The 21,584-nt window shown below is 42.5% G+C and overlaps 1 protein-coding gene across 1 annotated transcript in view; it reads left to right on the forward strand.

The window, feature by feature from the left end:
• The window catches only part of cacng2a (calcium channel, voltage-dependent, gamma subunit 2a), an 81,534-nt gene extending 61,697 nt beyond the window's left edge, over positions 1–19,837 (forward strand). Inside the window, exons 3-4 of the mRNA XM_031751176.2 lie at positions 10,565–10,705; positions 19,019–19,837. Of these exons, the coding sequence (XP_031607036.1) occupies positions 10,565–10,705; positions 19,019–19,554 (677 nt within the window). The 3' untranslated portion in view covers positions 19,555–19,837. The remainder of the gene's footprint in view (positions 1–10,564; positions 10,706–19,018) is intronic.
• The last annotated feature ends 1,747 nt before the right edge of the window (positions 19,838–21,584 follow it).

Here is a 21,584-nt window from a genome sequence, read left to right on the forward strand (position 1 = left end):
CAAGGCGAGTGAAGAAGAAACACTCAACAGCCTACGTCTGCTGCATTGTAACTTAGGGAGGTTTCAGGGTCACCTGATCCAGCATTAACTATATGCTTTATCAAAAAGAAAAGCTTTAAGCCTAATCTTAAAAGTAGAGACAGTGTCTGACTCCTGAATCCAAACTGGGATCTGGTTCCACAGAAGAGGCGGCTGAAGCTGAAGGCTCTGCCTCCCACTCAACTTCCAAATATCCTAGGAACCACAAGTAAGCCTGCAGTCTGAGAGCGACGTGCTCTATAGGGATGATATAGTACTATGGGGACTTTAAGATAAAATGGGCCCTGATTACTTGTATGTGTCTTTTGTGTGTTGTCAAAGAGCAAAGATTTAAATATATTTTACAATATGTTGCATTCTTTGCCCAGAACATTTTTATGTAGTCCATAGACAGTATGACAGAATGTAGCCACATGGGACATCACCCACTAGTTTATAAAGTTCTATGATGAAGCCTTGGCTTGAGCACTTTCAAATATAACACGTCTTATTTTACTAGAATAGGAGAATTCTTAAGAATAAGAAGTTTTGGTAAAAAAAAAAAAAAAAAAAAAAGGTACACATATACTGTAGTTTTATAGGAATCTGACTAGAATTCTGACTTCTATATTCTCAGTTTGCTTTGTGAGGCCTCAGTGGTAGTAGTTTTTTGGGGGTTTTTTCTTTTGGACAGAGGTTGCAAGTATGGAACCACTGTGACGTGAGCAGGACCAGCTGCTGGTGAAGCCCAGCCATGGGTGTGCATGGGTGTTGAGTCTCATTAAGTTGTTTGTCAGCCAGTGCAGAAGAGTGCCAGAGCTCGGACACCAGCCCGAGCTGCAGCCGTGCCAATCAATACAGTACACACAGTATCCGCTCTCACCCTGGGTCTCTGCGAGCAGGTTGGCACGCATGATAGCAGGATGGCAGGGATGGGCGGGGCTAGCCCGCTTCCATAATTCCCATCATGCTGAAGCCAGGATGTCTGTACAGAGAAGGCAAAAAGGCAAAAAAACTGCACCCAGTGTTACTCAAGCCTTAAAAAATGATATATTATCACTGCACTGTAATGATACTCTCCTTGCTTGCCTACTTTTCTGTTGTCATAAGAGAAACCAAATAGCAGCGATATACAGTGTTCCGGCTCAATAAAATCACAGTAGGTGGGATTTAGTCCATCTGGGGAAAGCAAACTTATGCGGCATTTCTCATTTCAGCTCCTGACAGAAGAAGAAGGAAAAAAACGGTCATATTGTTGGTAAATAGAAAAGTGCCAATCATCACAAGGCAAACAGACACCAAGCAGTACAAGAAGAAATCAGTTAAAGTTTGAGAAAAGCAGTGACTTTTAATTTTATTGGTCTTTACAGAACAATTTATACTTTAAACTCACATCTACGTCATCAAATGTAGAAAAGCAATGGATGTATAACAGAGAGGTAGTGTATAGTACTGTGCTGGTGCCATACAGAGCTTTCCAAATGTATCAAAAACAGGTTTACAATCCTGAAGTTTCTGGAAATCAAGCTCAACCTCCTCAAGCCAAATTATCAGCAGGACAACACCACTAAAGTCAAATATAGTATAAGCCATGATACAGCTGTTAATGTAAGTGCAAGTGAGAGCTGCAAGAAGCGTTCATCACCAGAAAAGTTGTTAAACTTATGTCACGACATAAAACAGTCCAGATGCTCCGCTCTCTGTGATGGTGACCTCAACCTAAATCAAAACTGTGACCTCGGTGCTAATCACAGGACTCCAGAGAGTATCCTTTCATGAGGTCTGAAGTCAGGGCTTCAGAAACAAAATGCACCGTGAAGGTCACTGCCGTCATTACATATTAGCACAGAGGTTAAAGCTGTCATTTGGATGGGATTGTTGAGATTGGCAGTAATTTACCACACATTTTACCCTCCTCTCTCAGCAGCGCTCTGTCAGAATTAAGCCACTTTGCTTGATAATAATCATCAATCAGACCTTTTTTATTTGCTGTGAAGATATAGCACTTGTGTAGATCATAAGCATCACTAAATGTGCACAAACAGTCATATAAAGCTAGGCGACCTTTGTATAAACCTTTCTTGGTTTCTGTAAAAGAGTTAAACTTCATTCACCAAGGTCAGGATTGTCAAATGCACAGCCTGCAAGCCAGACCTGTGGTTTTGATGTGGCAGGTGTGCAGAAGAGAAGAACATAACGTTTCCTTTTTTGCAGGGGGGGGGGACAGTCAGATTTGTTCATTAAATCTGAACATTTTCTCCATGCAGCTATACTTCCTTATGATGAAAAACAAAGCTTATTTGTTTGTTTGTTGTACATAGCTTACAGTACAACAGTTTCACTGGTCTTACCCACTAAAACTTTGCCTGCATGCTGCCCATGAACTAAAATGAGTTTGACTGTGCTGACCTAGACTACTTACAGTATTACAGCGCATCAGTATTTGCAGTGCAATCACTCACAAGGGGGAATGCATCCACAATTCAACTGTCTAAATAATCTTTTTTGTTCCTAATTTGCTTTCTTTTTTTGTTTGTTTATTTTTACATCGTTGTAACAGTACCTTTACTTGTCCTGATGCACACTCAATCATCCAGCACCTTCACATATTCTTCCACAGTGACAAAGCTGTAGCAAACCAAAAAAATCTAAACATGACCCTGAATTATTTTTTCTTTTAGAAAGAAGCAGAAAATACCATTTAAATAATCCCACACCTGGGGCAATGATCCGTCATACACTTGTAAAGAAAGTGATCCTGATGAGTTTCTTCCTTTAACCATGTTCCACATTTCAAACAAGTTCTGTGAAATCAGCCACAAGACTAAAGGTGGACTACGAATAAAAAAAATCTGAAATACCTTTAAGGAGAATTTATTAAACACTAGTAGGTAACTTTGCATGACTCACAGTTTAAAATAATCCTCATTTATCTTAGTCTTGGTGCAGTTCCTCATTTCATCCTCTAACTGAATAAAGTCATTTGAGGCCATATCTTTAAGGTAGTAGTTTTCAAACTGGTGAGATTTATGTAAGTAAAATTTTGTTTAACTGTTTAATTGTTCATTTGTTAATGATGGATGGATGTATCCATTCCAGGGTGTATCCCACCTCTTGCCTATGGATGGATGGATGGCTTTTATTATCTGAAACTATTTGAAGCTATGTTTAAATAATCCACTAAAATTTATTTTAAAAACAGCAAAAATCATATTCCATTGTGAGTTTGTGCAGATACAAATTTCTAATCAGTAAGAAATCATTTATGTATATCATCAGATATCATGCATTAATTGTAAATGTGTAAAAGAAGGACAAACAGGTAGCGTATCATAGACCTGTCTGTTCTCCACTCACCCATCCACAGCAGTGACTATTCCCTGTGTATCTGTCAGCCTGTCAGTCTCTCTGCCTGCATCCCTCTGGGGATGCTTCTCTGCTTAAGCATCCCTCCAGGCAGGATCCAAAACTCTGACGGGGGCTCAGCTGATCCTATAAAGATGGAAAGTGAAGATGTGAAATCCTGAGAATGTAGTTTGAGAAAGGACTGGTTTTAAATAGGTGGCCTCTCAGACATGCAGCCTCGCTGCCTGGGGGCATAGTTATTTGCCCAGTCTTCATCCAACAATTCCCATCCTCTGCCCTCACTGCAGGCAACAAGCTGCTCGGAGACACAGCTATGTGAGCTTCATACAAACGATAAGTGAGCACTGACACACTCAGTATTACACGGGAGAACAGAGTGCATCCTGGCATGAAAAATCTGCAGGGACTTCAGCCTTTCTTTCTGAGATAGCGCGTGGTCAGCCAAACCCAGGGGCATGTTGGCGCAGCAAACTACTGCTTGATCCCAGTGAAGGCACACTGCATGCTGGGAGGTCACTGTGAAGGTCGCTGCACTTTTCAGTGCACTGCTAAACATGGATGTTAGCACAGGGGATGCAGAGGACCGGAGTGGCACTGCAGGCCAGCTGACCTTCGAAGCCATGCAAATGAGTTGGAGCTTCTCGTCTTGGAACAACACAGCATCGCTTTCATTGCTTTCAGGATTTCACAGAAGCTTTCATACCTGGGGCACTCGTTCTGTAGAGACAAGAACGGCTCAAATATTAAAGGCTTATAAAGGGTCTGTTACATTTGCTAATGCTTATTGTGCTGTTGACTGTGCACTAAAGGATTAGTTTGCTGTGTAAGGGTCCATAAGTTGTTGCTTCATTACTATATATAAAATAACATGTTTATAAGCATTTATTTTTGGATTAATAAAAGCACATCTACAATTAGTTATCTAACCGATTGCCTTTGGGGCTAAATGCTTGTTTATAACATCCCAGTCATTCCTTTCTGGGTTTCATGTCTTGAATTTCACAGCTTGAGTACCCAATCAGTCTTGAATTTTCATGTTCATAATAAGCTCGTCAACACTAATTGTTTATTTATTCAGTTGTTAATTTTGTAGCAATTAAATTTCACATTTAGATTCAAATACTGATGGACATTTAAATTAATAAATACAATCTGTAAAGGCTTAGCAGCAGCTTTAGGAATCAAAGCCGTCGGCTGTTGTTCTGGACTAAGATGGACAAAATTCTCAGTTACATTTTGTTGCTAACTAATGTGCGTATCAACTGATTAGTGAAATAAAGTCAAAATCGGCTTCCTTTTCCTCTCTAAGTTTGTCTGCAACTGAGCCTCTCTGAGGTTTCCTCAACTTTAGTGTCACCTTGAGATCCCGCACCGTTAAACAGCCCCACTGTCAACAATCAATAAATTTGCTTGGCCCTCTATCCCTCTTTTGTCCCTGCAAATGAAGCTGATGGATGAAAAAGAGCCCCCGTGTCCTCACCCAGGTAATGTGCTGTGAATGGCCAGGTCAATACTTTCGGGGTTAACGGGAGGCGGTGAGGGAGGCAGAGAGTGAAGGGGAGGCATTTAGGAAGAGTGGTGCGTTTAGAGCGGGACACAGGAGCGGGGTCAACTCTCAGGACAACTTAATATTTAATCATCCCCCCTCACTGGTTACTCAAAACCCCACAATCCCCTGTGGATGAGCAAGGAGACAAGCGGGAGAGAGGGGGGAGGGCGAGATGACACTTTATCTCTCAAACTGCCTTGTGCTTTGACTGAGTGCAAATTAAGTGAGAGAGAGAGAGAAATGGGATGGAGGACATTTGCTGTGTGACAAAGATGGCGAGATGACTGTGTGCAGCAGACAGAGACAGACACATGAAAGAAAAATGGAAAATTCTTCATCATACAGATTGGAGCTCAGTGGCCGGGCAAGGTTAAATATAACGATAAGTACATCGTGATGTTGAATGATGGCATGATGGATGTGGGTGGGACAGGGAGCAGAGACATTACAATGTCAGGTCAGAAACACTTTCATAAAGGTGCTACTGATCCGTGAATCTCTTCAGCTCAGTCATTTTCATCCTATTATCCAAAACCAGGTGCTCCAGGTCTTTTGTTTTGATCAGCTAGGTTGAATTTAAAGGAAATGTCAGAAACGTGAACGCTCTGTAGGTCTGTTAGAGTGAATTGTTAAATGTTTGTCATTTTTATTCTTACCATTTGTACTTTAACTGTGTGTTGAAAGGAATTCTTTTGTTCTCCCCTCCCCAGATTCTCAAGGTTCTGGGTGAGGGGCTATAGTGTTTTATTGCAGATACATCCTATCTGGAAGATCTGCTTCTTTTGATGTGGTAAAACTTCCTGCCCTTTGTATGGCTTCACTGTGTTATCTAGGGTGAACCATAGATTGGGTGTGGGGAGGTTACCCTCTTTATGACCTAGGATGTTGTTCCTGCTTTATGACCCTTTTGGTCAGCAACACACACACACACACACACACACACACACACACACACACACGTATTCTTTGTTCACATGTATGTCATATGTTAATGAACCTATGCATATTCATGTAACCACAATAAAAGAGCAGTGTTACGGGGGAACGGACGAGAGCAACTGGGGTCAAGCGAAGGAACGGCGCCTGTCCAGTTCTCTCCCGTGCACGTGAAACATTAAGAATGTTGCCTACTCGTGTCTTGCTTGCTGTGTAATCACATTGCCTTCAACGTTCCAGCGAATAGGTTCAAGCTACAAACCTATCAAGGTCCTTTATAGATCAGTAATAACACCACCATGGACACAAATTTGTGCAGCAGCAATATGTGGGTTTTTTTCTCTTTAAATTCAGCATCAAACACTAAGGTTTCACATATTAAATCATTTCTGTCCATGTTGCTCATAGCAGAGAAATTTTAACAAATACCACCTCATTGAAGCTCTCCGTAGATTTTTCCACTTAATTGTTCTGATTTCAATGCCCAAAAGAGTTCTTCCTGTAATTTCTGGCACCCATGTGACACAACAAATGGAAAGTAACTTCAATGACGGGATGTTTAGTTTTAGAATCATTTGCTTGTCTTTGGTATGCTGGATGATTAACTTTAATTTTTAACTAAAATTTAAGGGTCTGATTTTATGTTTTGCATGTTTCCCTCTGGAAGGAGACCAGAGGGCAGAATCAGGAGATACTGGAGTGATTATATCGCTCAGCTTGGTGTCCCCTCAGAAGAGCTGGAGGTCTCTGTTTGCTTAGACTGCTTCCCACAAAATCTGGAGCAGCAGGAAATAGATGGATGGGATATAGGGGATTTTTGTTTTTTTTGTAATTGAATTTATCAGCATTGTTTTTACAATATAAAAGGTAAAAAATGAAGTCAAACAGTTTTTTGTTTCCATGCAGTATCTCATAAATTCTTTTTTAAGTACATTACAGGCTGTTTGAATAGTAACATCCTAAATAAAAAGTATGTCAGAGCATTCTTACATCATTTAAAAATATACAAGTGAATCCATAAATCCTAAAGTAAAGAGCATTTGTGTGACAGTGTGGGCCTTGAATTCATTGTCCCAGATGGCCATTTAGACAAACATTATTTAAACAAATCCAGTCTGCATTTTTTGAACAGATTTTTCTGTGTAAAATGTAAAAGCAGCAGTTTTTTTATTGTAATTTATTTGATAACTGTCGTCTCGTCCATGTACAGAACAGAATGAACATCGTACGTTATTTAATTTTTTCAGGCTGTTGGCAGTGTAGGAGATAACGAAAAAATAATTGTTTGTCAGCTCTGGGATCATTATAATTAATTCAATATATTTGTTTGGATCTATTAACAAACCCACCAAATGTCATATACTCATTAAAATTTAAAATATCAAATAATGCATGAAAGTGTGAATCCTCTAGGGATGAGGAGCGGTTTCACTTTGTTTTTGTTTTGGCCTCGTAGTGCCCAGAACAGAAAGGTCATGGGGTCACCAAAAATCATTAGCATTCATCCTCTGGGGGAGCACAAATCACCATACTGAATTTCAGGTCAGTGTGGTCACTAGATGTTGAAATATCTCCTCTGGACCAGCAGTGTTGGATGACACTGCTGTCCGTTACACCACTTTACATAACATCCAAAAATACAGTCATAGACTGTTATCCAAATAGGTGCTATTTTCATACAATGGTACCTTTCACACCAAAGCTGAATGTTCAGTCTATGAAACCTGTGAACAATGTGCCTCCTCCTGTGCGCTGTCAGTGGGATGTGGATCTATAATGTAAGTATTTTTATTATTTTCTCACCTGCTGCCTACCTGCATTTTGCCACTTTAACAGCTTTTTTATGTGAAAACCTGATGAAGACATATCCTTAAATGTTGGGGCTGATGATATTTCATATTACCTAATTGTCACGCAATCATTACTTGCTGTTAGTTTGTGGTTAGGTCCTCGTTACCTGGCTATACCCTTTCCACACATTATATGCTGAAAGTCTTAGTTGCCAATGTCAGAGAAAGGATGCATGTCCTATCCAAACCTCTGTGTGCTCACTTCACTTTCTGCACCACTGCTTGAATAGTTATGCAGTGTAGCCCACTCCGGCACTGCTGCTGCCAACCATGCACTGAGCTCAGCGTGAGTTTCAGTTGGTTTAGAGATACAGGAGGGAATTAAACCAAAACTCTTTGTCATGGTCTCAACAGACTATCAGCACCATGTTATCTTTCTTGTGTTTGTCCATATCTCAGCTTTATGCTAAACAAGACCTCAATTCTTGATTTTTGGCTGATATAACCAATGCATCCTCAAGCTTAGCTTTGCCGTTACCACCTTGGTGTTTTGAAAGAGAAAAGGGTGGATATGACTGAGAAACTAAGAGACAGTGTAATGTTTTATGGCAGCAACTTGTCAATAGCTGTTCCATCTTTAAACTTTATCATACTTTTTGGCCTTAGTTGGGCCCATCATTCACAAAATCAACATTATGTTGTGTTGACTATAACTTGAGACTAACAGTTGAAACTGTAACCTTATCAGGAAATTGACTGCTAAAGTCATAGATTAAGTTAACCAGTGATTTATCCCAGAGTTTTTCCCCTTAGATTTCTATACAAACAGACATTTTTTCTGCACTCACAGGAGTCGCCCTCTGCTGGCCATTACAAATAATGCAGATTTAAGGCACTTCCTCACTGGTCTTCACTTTTCAGACTTATGGCCTATATCGGTTTATTCAGCCAATAAAATTACTAAGAGACTAATCACAACATGGTTACAATTTGACAAGAACGTTTGTTTTGCCCTTAGTGAATTTCCAAGTTGCTGAGCTACTATAAGAGCTATTCAAACTGGAGCTCTGTATTGTGGATGATATGAGATATATGTTTTTAAATACATGCCTTTTTACTTTGTTTTTTTAGGCTTTACTCTGGAGTACCAACAGACTTACTGTATTTCAGTTTTGTCACAAGTGTCATATCAACACTTTGTGGGTTTTTCATCTTTGCCTATAAAACTTTAGAAGAATTCATGACTGAATTTATCGATGTTTTCAGGTCTGAATGTCAGAAAACACCCTGGGGCTTTATCACAAAGATAGACATAGCTATTATATTATCACTTATTAGTTTTAGACACTCACATCTCTTTTTCCTTTCAGAGTTAGATATAATTATATTGGGATAAGAGGGTGAAGGGATAACTTATCAGCCAAGAGTAGAAAGCTTGCTGCATCCATAGAGTGTATGGTTGCAATGCACAGACACAGATACCTGCTAATTAGTGCAAAGTAACATACAAATAATGTACTGGAATTGCCTTCATCAAAACAAAGGCACATCCTTTTTGAATGCCAGAGCTGCAGTTTTTGACACATTGATGCTGCCTTCATTTATCAGCTGTAGAGTTTGCTGCTTGGGGTTAATTGATGAAGATGGTCTTGAGTGAGATCAAGAAATCAAGCAGCAAACTCTTTTCTAATTATTATTCATTTTTTATTATGACTGCATCCATCACATACACTTTGCAGAGCCTCAGCAGTCACCCATCTTGCTGTAGTTACCGGTGAGAGCCCAGTGGAGGGTGAACGCCCTGCCAGCTGTGGCCACCACTGGCATTGCAGCTGTTAACTGATGCCAACCAGCCCACCTGAGGGCACAAGGTAGCTTTCCCACTGAGCCAGCAATCAGCCAAGAAGCCTCACGGTGCTCAGCAGGAAGGAGAAAAACGGATCAAGGATAGAGATCAAGTGAGGAGGGAAGTGATGAATGGCGGCGGGTAGGCAGGCAGAAGGGCCGCCGGGACCTCCAGCTGGTCCCCACGGAGGTTCAGGCGGCCAAGCTCCACACAGAGCCACCCAGCCCCATGTCAGCACTTTGGGGAGAAACTGAGAAAAGTGCTGAGGTGGCAGCAACGTAGGGAGATGAGGTGAAGTGGTGAAAATTTAACCAGCCTGATGAAAGTCTAAGTGTGCATGTTAAACAGGCGAGAGGGGGAGGGATGGGGGAAATTGAAGTGTGAGAGGCAAAAGTATGGCAGGAGGTGACTGTTAGAGAGAAACTGTGTGCTTCTCAAACTCTAATTTTACCTGACACCTCAGGGTGCAGTGCAGCTCCTTTATGACCCTGGTTTGACCTCAAAAGTAACATCTTATCCCGTTTCCAGTTTTTTTTTCCTCATGATAATTAGCTGCAAGGACACTGTTTTGTTTCAAAGACAGAGGCTGTATCCCTCTGCACTGCGGCCTGGCTCATATACATGCCAGAGCCTCGTAGCGCTTTTGTGGACCGTCTTTCACATGAAGCAACCGGTTTGCTCTGTGGTGTGTGGAGAAGTGTGCAAAGGAAGAGAGAGGTAGAGTCAAGCAGTGTGATTACATAAGGTTGGGTAACAGGCTCACTGTGGGGATACACACTCACTAGACAGTGTTGATGGAGTCTTTCACAGGCCTGCTGGGGTGTTGATTAGGATGTGCTCACAAACAAGGACCAGATGCTGAAATGGATCTTAATATGCTTTTCTGTCTTTGTTTGTCGCTCCCTCTGATTTATGCTCATCCCTACCATTTCCCCCACTTTCTTTTTCGCCCTTTTGGCTGTCCTCCCCTCTGTGTGTACACCAAATCACATCCCATTCTCCATTCGCCTCCCTCTCCCCAATTTTTTGTCATTGCCCCCATCTTCCACTGATTTCCAGGTGCGGTGCGAGCCTCCAGCATCTTCCCCATCCTCAGCGTCATCCTGCTCTTCATGGGAGGCCTGTGTATAGCTGCCAGTGAGTTCTACAAGTCACGCCACAACATCATCCTCAGCGCAGGGATCTTCTTTGTGTCTGCAGGTCAGTCAAACATCCACAAAATGAAACAAAATCTCAAGAATTTGTCAAAGAGCATCAGTCCAACCATCTGCACTAACTGGCTGCAGACAACCATTCACACTCACAGTTAAGCAGGCCAATTTACAATCAGTTAACTTAACATGCATGCCTTTGATATGTATGTTTGGTGAAATGGGAGAAACCAATGCAAAAACAGAAAGGCGGTGGATAAGAACCCAGGGGTTTCTTTCAGGTAACATTGCTAACCAATGCACTGCTCTTTTTCTACGTTATGTTCTGTCATAAAGTATTCGCACTGGCATTTACTGAACAACATATATTCCAGTCCTGGATTATGTTTGATAGGGCAGTATCAGCCCAATGTATCAGTCAACCTTCTGTATTTATAACCCCATTTTTGAATTCATCATCCTTCTGTTTCGTGAAAAACGTGCCATCTTTTCGCCCCAAAGCAAATAAATAACATTAGAATGCAATGAAATGTACATTTAGTTTGGGTACAAGCATGTGTACTCTAATTACAAATCAGACCTAGCTGCAAAGCAGTTAAAATTGCTTTTATTGAGCAACAAATTCACTATTTTGATACAATACAAGAAATCAATCAAACATACTGTGTTTGCTTTTGCAAATTGATGGTCACTTTAACTTGAATGACAGATATAAAAGCATACATATGTGTGAAAGAGAAACTTAAATTTGATTCAAGATTTGAGAAAAAGGTTAACTAACAGCTGAGCAGAAGAAACAGGCGACCCAAGTGGAAGCTTAAATTATTAGAACTGATAAGTGATGATCAAAGAATGATTACATTGTGAAAATAACTAAAAGTATGGGTAACAGTTGAAACAGGCAAGTGTTATTCATAATCTGTTACGATTATCTGCTTAAAGGATGGATAAACCTTAAACTGTTGGAAGCTGGAGGTTAGACTACATCTACACTGTAAACCAGATGTTCAAAGTAATTAAATAAATTAAGAAAATGTCAGCTTAATTTTTTAAAAACAGTCCTACTAATTCAAATAGCTTAAGTTCATCTAACATTTTCTTCCATTTGAATTAGTTCAATTTATTGTTTTGGATCAAACTTGACTATTTTGGCTATTAAGTGCTTGCTACTTTTACTAATTTTTTACATTATATGGCAGACATCTTTGGAAGGTTTTGATTCCTGGGGTCAGTTTGAACCCCAAATATAAAAGATATTAGTCTTTAGTCTGTTATAGCAGCTGGATTGATTTACATTCTGAGAAAAGACAATGGAGGAAAAGTAAAGTGTCCTTGTCTTTTATTTGGTGCTCAGAGGTTCTTTCACTAACATTATCCACAAAGTTTAATAAATTGTTTTTGTTCTGTTTTTTTTTTTTTTTTGTCGCTTTTATTTCTTTTTGGAACATTTCATAAACATTTTAAACATTTAAAAAACAATTGGACTTAAAGATGATTCATTTACTGCAGTTAATTTATTAGGCCATTAAAAAAATCTGCATCAACTGCAAGCTTTAAAAACAGTCAACTGACCTTTTTATCTAGGTTTTTTTTGTACTAATAAAGATTCCACTAATGCAGTAATTTCCTGTCAAATATGGAGGTCTGCCCATGTGTCTGCAGTAGTTTGATTTTAAAATGTGAGTGGGTGGGACTGAAGACTCATTGAACCACCAATGTTTGTATCACAGTAAGTATTCTACTTTTCTTTAGATTTCACTTTTTTCCAACCCATTTTAGTGAAATGTCAGCAAAGCAATTCTCATTCAGTGACACCGTTAGCTAACAGTTAATAAGCTAACAGCTAATAAGAGGAGTTCACCGTGGTAGCTGAGACAGACTGCTACATTTTTACTATAGACAGTGTGTTATTCTGAGGTATTTGATTTTTTTGTCCTTTTTTTGATACAATGCTCTCTGTCCTATATAAACATTATGATGAAGTCTTTCAAACTAAGGGGATGGAATTAATGAAGATTTCAGAACTGGAGAAAAAGTTACATGAGCTGGTAAAAGCAAAGAGAAGTTAACCTTTCGTGATATGACCATGTAGAGCAGGGGTGTCCAACTCCAGGCGTCAAGGGCCTGTGTCCTGCAGGTTTTGGACATGTCCAGCTGATTTAAATAGCTAAATGACCTCCTCAACATGTCTTGAAGTTCTCCAAAGGCCTGGTAATGTACTAGTTATTTGATTCAGGTGTGTTGACACAGGGTGATATCTAAAACCTGCAGCACACCTGCCCTTGAGTTGGAACCCCTGATGTAGAGAGATGGCTGAACGTTTTGGGAGGGGTATGTTACTGCATGTCAGGCTTTTGAAAGTCAGAATTCTTGTTTCAGTGTCTTTCAACAACATCTAATATTACCAGAATCCAAATCTGATAGCTACTTCACTCACTTTGATGAGAGGCATAGGTTCTTGTTCTCACCATAGCAAAGGTCATAACTTTAATTCAATGTGGAACTGACTAAGTAGTTTTGCTGTATTGCACTTTTTTCTTCCGATGTAGGTGTACTCAAAGCACCAACCTTCAAAGGGGTTCAAACAGAGCATGCTCAACACGTTCTACTCCAAACCTAACAGCCGTCTTATTCAGTCAATTACTTTTTTCAAATAGAAGGACCCTAAAACAGGTAAGACAGCAAAGGTTTTGGCTGAAATGTAAAATGTTAATAATGAAGAGAGATTTGAAATGAACCCCAAACTGAGATTTTGAATTCAATTCTTGAACTCACTTTGTTTTAAATTTTTGCTTTCCTTTTTCCGCGACCAGGACGAAAACCGCATTGTTCCTCCTGTATCCGAGGTTCGACTAACGGACGAACTCTCCTTTCCAGCACCCTGGCATAGACTTTCCCAGGGAGGCTGAGGAGTGTGATCCCCCTGTAGTTGGAACACACCCTCCGGTCTCCCCTCTTAAAGATGGGGACCACCACCCCGGTCTGCCAGTCCAGGGGTACTGCCCCTGATCTCCACGCAACATTGTAGAGGCGTGTCAACCAGGACAGCCCTACAACGTCCAGAGCCTTCAGGAACTCGGGCGGACCTCATCAACACCAGGGGCTCTGCCACCGAGGAGTTGTTTAACTGCCTCAGTGACCTCGACCCCAGAAATTGGCGGGTCATTCCCTCATCCCCAGACTCTGCTTCCTCCTCGAAGACGTGTCAGTGGGATTAAGGAGGTCCTCAGTATTCCTTCCACCGCCTGACAATTTTCTCAGTCGACGTCAGCAGCGCACCGCCAGCACTATACACAGTGCAGGTAGAGCACCGCTTTCCCCTCCTGAGACGCCTGACGGTTTGCCAGAATCTCTTGAGGCAGTCCGAAAGTCTTTTTCCATGGCCTCTCCGAACTCCTCCCACACCCGAAGTTTTTGCTTCAGCCACTGCCCGAGCCGCATTCCGCTTGGCCTGTCGATACCTGTCAGCTGCCTCTGGAGTCCCACAGGCTAACCAAGCCCGATAGGACTCCTTCTTCAGCCTGGTGGCTCCTTCACCTCTGGTGTCCACCATTTGGTTCGGGATTACCACCACGGCAGGCACCAACCACCTTGCGGCCGCAGCTCAATGCAGCAACCCGGCAATGGAGACGCTGAACATGGTCCATTCGGACTCAATGTCCCCGTCTCCCTCGGGATGTTGTTGAAGCTCTGCCGGAGGTGTGCGTTGAAGATCTCGCGGACTGGGGCCTCTGCTAGACGTTCCCAGCACACCCTCACCACGCGTTTAGGTGCACCGGGTCTGTCCAGCGTCCTCCCCGCCACCTGATCCAACTCACCACCAGGTGGTGATCAGTTGACAGCTCAGCCCTCTCTTTACCCGAGTGTCCAGAACATATGGTCGCAAGTCTGGTGATACGATTACAAAATCGATCATCGACCTGCGGCCTAGAGCATCCTGGTGCCACGTGCACTTATGGACACTCTTATGTTCGAACAAGGTGTTCGTTATGGCCAAACTGTGATTTGCACAGAAGTCCAATAACAAAACACCACTCGGGTTCAGATCAGGGAGGCCGTTCCTCCCAATCACGCCCCTCCAGGTCTCGCTGTCGTTACCACGTGAGCATTGAAGTCTCCCAGTAGGACAACAGAGTCTCCAGGTGGGGCACCTTCCAGCACCCCCAGGGACTCTAAGAAGGCTGGGTACTCTGAACTGCTACTCGGCGCATAAAGCGCAGATGACAGTCAGGACCCGTTCCCGACCCTGAGGCGCAGGGAACAAACCCTCTCATCCACTGGGAAAAACCCCAACGTACCGGCAGCAAGCCGGGGGGATATTAGAATACCCACCCCAGCCCGCCGCCTCTCACCAGGGGCAACTCCAGACTGAGACAGAGTCCAGCCCCTCTCCAGGAGACTAGTTCCAGAGCCCAAGCCATGCGTGAGGTGAGCCCGACTATATCTAGCCGGTACTTCTCAACCTCACGCACTAACTCAGGCTCCTTCCCCACCAGAGAGGTGACATTCCATGTCCCTATTGCCAGTCTTGGCAGCCGGGGATCGGTCCGCCAGGGCCTCCGCTCCTGGCCGCCGCCCGACACACATTGCACCCGACCCCTATGGCGCCTCCTGCGGGTGGTGGGCCTGCGGGAGGATGGGCCCATGTCTCCTCTTCGGGCTGTGCCCGGCCGGGCCCCATGGACTAAGGCCCGGCCACCAGACGCTCGCCCTCGGGCACCCTCCCCGGGCCTGGCTCCAGGGCGGGGCCCCGGTAACCCTATCCCGGGCAGGGTAAACTGGATGATGTGGTTCTGATGGCTTCATCGGGTGGGGGCCTCCAGCTCGCACTGGAACGGTTCGCAGCCGAGTGTGAAGCAGCAGGAATGAGGATCAGCACCTCCAAATCTGAGGCCATGGTTCTCAGCCGGAAAAGGGTGAAGTGCCCACTCCGGGTCGGGGATGAGTTCCTGCCCCAAGTGGAGGAGTTCAAGTATCTCGGGGTCTTGTTCGCGAGTGATGGGAGAAGGAGCCGGAGATCGACAGGACGGATTGGTGCTGCGGCTGCAGTGATGCGGACGCTGCACCGGTCCGCCGTGGTGAAGAGGGAGCTGAGTGTAAAAGCGAAGCTCTCAATTTACCGGTCGATCTACGCCCGACCCTCACCTATGGCCACGAGCTGTGGGTAGTGACCGAAAGAACGAGATCGCGGATACAAGCGGCAGAAATGAGCTTCCTCCGAAGGGTGGCTGGCCTCCCTTAGAGATAGGGTGAGAAGTTCGGCCATCCGGGAGGGGCTCAGAGTAGAGCCGCTGCTCCTCCACATCGAAAGGAGCCAGTTGAGGTGGTTCGGGCATCTGACAAGGATGCCCCTGGGCGCCTCCTGGGTGAGGTGTTCGGGCATGTCCCACCGGGAGGAGGCCCAGGGCAGACCCAGGACGCGCTGGAGAGATTATATCTCTCGGCTGGCCTGGGAACATTTGGTGTTCCCCGGATGAGCTGGAGGAGGTGGCTGGGGAGAGGAGGTCTGGGCTTCTCTGCTTAGGCTGCTGCCCCCGCGACCCGACTTCGGATAAAGCGGATGAGGATGGATGGATGGATGGATGGATGGCTTTCCTTTTTCTTTTCGCCTGTCTTACAGCTCAACCTTCAACATCGACTGTCCACTATATCCAATATCCCTCTTCTACACATTTTTAAGATTAGGCTTCAAACTTTCCTTTTTGCTAAAGCATATAGTTAGGGCTGGACCAGGTGACCCTGAATCCTCCCTTAGTTATGCTGCAATAGACGTAGGCTGCCGGAGATTCCCATGATGCATTGAGTTTTTCCTTTCCAGTCACCTTTCTCACTCACTATGTGTTAATAGACCTCTCTGCATCGAATCATATCTGTTATTAATCTCTGTCTCTCTTCCACAGCATGTCTTTATCCTGTCTTCCTTCTCTCACCCCAACCGGTCGCAGCAGATGGCCCCGCCCCTCCCTGAGCCTGGTTCTGCCGGAGGTTTCTTCCTGTTAAAAGGAGTTTTTTCTTCCCACTGTCGCCAAAGTGCTTGCTCATAGGGGGTCATATGATTGTTGGGTTTTTCTCTGTATCTATTATTGTACGATCTACTGTACAATATAAAGCGCCTTGAGGTGACTATTGTTGTGATTTGGCGCTATATAAATAAAATTGAATTGAATTGAATTGAACATACCCAGACGTCTCAGCTTTTCCTCTTTATTTGTTACTAGGGGTCAGTGGACTCAGAACAGATTACTGTCTAGAACACAGATCATCTGTTTTTACCTACCCACATGTAGTTTGTGCTCAAAACAACTACAAAATGCAGAGTTGTAGCTAAAATAATATATGGCTTTCGAACATAACTCCGACACAACAGAGGCTGCTGGGTGGTGATTAAAGATTTAAAGTATTATAATGATTTGCAGAATCTTCTGCGTCACAACTAGTACAAACCACCTTTCTGATGAAGATGATTATGATGATTAACTGGAGAGGTGATCTGTCATACAACCATCCTGTGAATTAATGAATTAGTTTGTGATCACATTCTCTGAGTCATTCAGTACGAATCAAATGAGCCATATCTGAGATGATGCAGCGGCCCTCGTTATAGTAATCTTTGACAAAAACCCAGTTCATTACCAGACTGTGAAAGTCCTTCAGAGTGACTTTGTGGAGGTCTCCCAAGAACCACTGATGAACTTCTTGGTCATGTTTGGAGTGATCTGTGCACTACACCTACTACTACAATTATTACCAAGGGACTGAACAACACTGTATTCATTGAGGGTAATCTGGAAGCTGGTAAACTGTTCCCCAACTTCGAGACTTAAACGTGTGGACCACTGTATCAGAGCACAATATCTTGTTTTTGTTTTTTTGTTTATTTATTTATTATTTTTGTTGCAATAACTGAACTACAAGAAAGTTCTGATGGTCATTATTTTGAATATGAATGTTAACCAAGCAGGTTGAAAAATAACAGAACCACGACAGTTGTGGATAAGCATTTAAAAATGTAGCATTTCATCAGTTTACAGTGTAATTAGTCACATCTGCTATTTGAAAAGTACATATCATGTCTTTAGCATTTGATATTTTTGAATATTAACAATGCAGTGTGTCATCAGTGGAGGCCAAGAAAATACTGTTGAACTGAAGAAATGTGCTTTTAAATTTAGCAGTACACAATTGGTTACCTAATTTTTTGTACAGTTTGTGTGACATGTTGTTGAGTTTTCAGTGTCCAGATGTTTGAGTTTTGTGTAATTAAAAAAAGATCACAAAAGTGAACAATAAATGTGACTGTGTTTTACTCATTCCTTTTAGGTAATGTCAACTTATTCTCATGGGAGAGATGAATGAAAACTTTAAGTTCTAGTTACTAAATATTTTTCAGTTTAATTATTAAACATTTTACTTTTATTTTAGTGAAAAGGGTAAATGTGAAATGTAATCAAAATATTAGAGTTCTGATAAACTGAAACATTTAAGTTAATCAACAAGTTCTGCTAACCTCTTTGGGTTTACAGTGTACTTTAAAATGATATCAAGTGAATATGTTCACATAAATTTTTAGTTACATCATAGAGTGTAAATGAGGGAAGCTGCTTGCTTGGCTCTGTGTAAAGGTAACAAAATCTCAGATGAGCACCCTAATTTTTACTGCACAGACACGATGTTGGTGTTTTTCCTCTCAGTATTTGCTATAAAGTACTTTTTTAAAACTTAATGTTCTACACCATCAATTCAAAAGGCCACGCTGAAACGTCTCGGGCTGCTGGTCACCTCTTTCACTGCAGCTACAAGTCACTTCTTCTCTTGCCTTCCTTTCATTTCTCTTAGTCCTGTTGCTAGGCTAAAAACCACCCGTTGGGACTCATCTCTAAAAATATGGTGTCCCTGACACACTTTCCCGACAATCCGTCTTCCCAGAAATACCATGTCAAACATTTCTGTGTGTGTGACTAAACTAAAAAGGCAAAGTAAGATATATAGATGGAGATGTAAATATATATAAATAGATCATATATTTGGATATATGTTCAGACACAGAATATATGCTTTATATCAATCTAGACAAGGCATAAATGTCCTTTTTTGCCACAGAAAGGGCAAAGATTAAGACTGTAATATCAGCCGTGTTGGATGAGGAGTTGGACAGGATTAGCAGACTGTGTACAGTGCATGAATCAGCACTCTAAACATATTTGGTGTGAGCCTGAATGTTAAGTTACCAGGATTAAAGGCTTGAGTTCATCTTGACTGATACTTTGTGTCTTGTTTTCTCTTTGTCTTTTATCTTTTTCTCCCAATAAATCGACAATTCTTCCCTTATTTTGTGCCCATCTTACATCTTCCAACGCATCAGGCCTGAGCAACATCATCGGGATCATTGTGTACATATCAGCCAACGCAGGAGACCCTTCAAAAAGTGACTCGAAGAAGAACAGCTACTCTTACGGCTGGTCTTTCTACTTCGGTGCCCTCTCCTTCATCATGGCTGAGATGGTGGGCGTCTTGGCCGTGCACATGTTCATCGACCGCCATCGACAGCTGCGAATAGGGGCGCGCGCGGCCGACTACCTCCAAGGCTCGGCCATAACACGGATCCCCAGCTACCGCTACCGCTACAGACGCCGCTCGCGCTCCTCCTCCCGATCCACAGACCCGTCACATTCTCGCGACGCCTCGCCGGTGGGCCTCAAGGGCTTCAGCGCGCTGCCATCCACGGAGATCTCCATGTATACGCTTCCCCGGGACACCCTCAAATCCTCCGGCACACCAACCGCCACCTACAACTCTGAGAGGGACCACAACTTCCTGCAAGTCCACAACTGCATCCAGAAGGACTTGAAAGACTCGAGCCACACCAACACAGCGAACCGCCGCACCACGCCTGTATGAGGGAGTTGACACAGGCCAGGCCAGCACGGCGGAGACCAGGAGACACGGGAACCCCTGTGGGTGGAGAACGCCCCAGGAGAAGATGGATTTCCATGTTTATAGACATTTGTTCTTTTGTTCAGCTGCATGACTTTTCCATTACCATTGTTGAGAGAGTTTCAACAAGTCTGCTGTGTTCCTGGATTGAATGGCAGAGGACTGAGAGTGGGTCAGGATGTCCCAAGGAAGTGAGCTCTGTCAGGTATTTTTGAGCAGGGTTTGTTTGTGAGGTTCAGGGCATTGACAGGGAGGGTGGGAGGGGTGGGCATTTATGAGACAAAGAATTGGTTTCATCATTTCATTGCCCTTTGGTTTGACAGGATTGCCCCACAAGTTTGGTTGGAGCAACAGGTCAAGCTCCCCCCTCAGCCAGCCTGCCACCTCTTTTATTTACTGACTGATTTGTTCATTTTTTTTGCATTAAAACTGTGAATTGTTACAGCTTGGGATTCAGTAAGAATTACCCCAATCTGTAATCTCTAACAAAGGTACTATATATATATATATATGTATTACTTTTATAAATAAATTATTACGTTAATAATCAAGAGATACAGACTTTACCGAAGCAAAAAAAGAGAAAAAACACACACACAAAAAAAAAAACGAGTTAACTAAACCAAGTGCTGTTGGTAATACGAGAAAAGACTCTTTTAGTATCCTTTCATTCGAAGGTCAAGAACAAGAGATGGTCCTTCAGGTAGCAGCAGTACAGCAGCCGATGCCACCACAGGCAGACGCAGACAGTAGAATAATATCTTTTAATAGAACCTTCTCGTCTTTTTCTCGGTCCCTGTTCACTTTCTTTTTTTATATGGGGGGGTCGTAACGCGAGAGTCGAAACCCCTTAACAGAAAGAGCCAACAAAAGGGGGTTAAAGGTCACACAAAGCGAAGACTCCAAACACGACTTCTGCTAAATAAGAAAGGAAGGAGCAGAGGGCAAGGAAAAGAAGAGGACGCCAAACACAAAAATAAAAACAAGTTAAATATGAAATAGTACAAGAGAAGCTAAGTGACTCACAATTTCAGAAATTAAATGCATGCTATAAAATTACAGCAAATCTGCTCTTGAGAAACTTAAGTTTTAAAGGTTAATAATTATTAAAGGGGGGGAAAAAAGCAAAGGCGCTAAAGTATTAATGTTTTCATGTGTATTTTTCTTATGTTTTTTATTTATTTATTTAGTTCATTACTGCTTTTGTGAGACGAACCAAACAATCTACATGGAACAAAACTGCTTTTTTAAATGGTTTGGTCGATTTCTTTATAAATATATAAATATATGTATGTATGTATGTATTTTATTTTTAAAACTCACACAGCCTTAGTCATTTCTTTGTTTCGTTTGATTTTTAATGTGTTGTTCAAATTGAAAATGAAATCTTTAAAGGTGCCAAAACCGAATGATCCTATACTTGGATGCATCAAGTCCTGATGAATAAAATACGAACCCTAGGGGGAACAAATCATCACGTTTCACTGCGTGTCTCTACAACACCTTCTTGTTTGTCGCACTTGTCTGTCTGTCACATTGTGATATCTGAAATGTTGGTCTTTATTAGAGAAGACAGGAAATACAAACAGAATCAGGCTTGAAAGGAAAGTATTTGTCAAACAGAGCTGTGGTTTTTAGCTCTTTATAATGTTTTGACTTCAGTGTGAAGGTGACTTTTTAGTCTTTCATCCAAAATAGATAAGTTCAGGAAAACACATGTCTCGAGGTGCTTGATGACATGAGCTAGACCCCATGATATTAAAGAGGGAACAATAACAATTCCCAACAAGCAGAGCTTGGCAACTGTGAGGAGTAAGAACTCACTTTTAACAGGAAGAGACCACCTGCAGAAGCAGGCTTAGGGAGAAGCAGAGATGTGTGACATGCCATGCCATTAAAAAAACCTCAAAGACATGATGTAATGGCAAGTGAACAAATGGGAAGCAGAGAAGAAATGCTAAGTGCATCATGCAAAGTCTCCCCACCAGCTCGAG

This window comes from Oreochromis aureus, linkage group 4 (assembly GCF_013358895.1).
Source record: "Oreochromis aureus strain Israel breed Guangdong linkage group 4, ZZ_aureus, whole genome shotgun sequence".
Classification (NCBI taxonomy): Eukaryota; Metazoa; Chordata; class Actinopteri; order Cichliformes; family Cichlidae; genus Oreochromis; species Oreochromis aureus.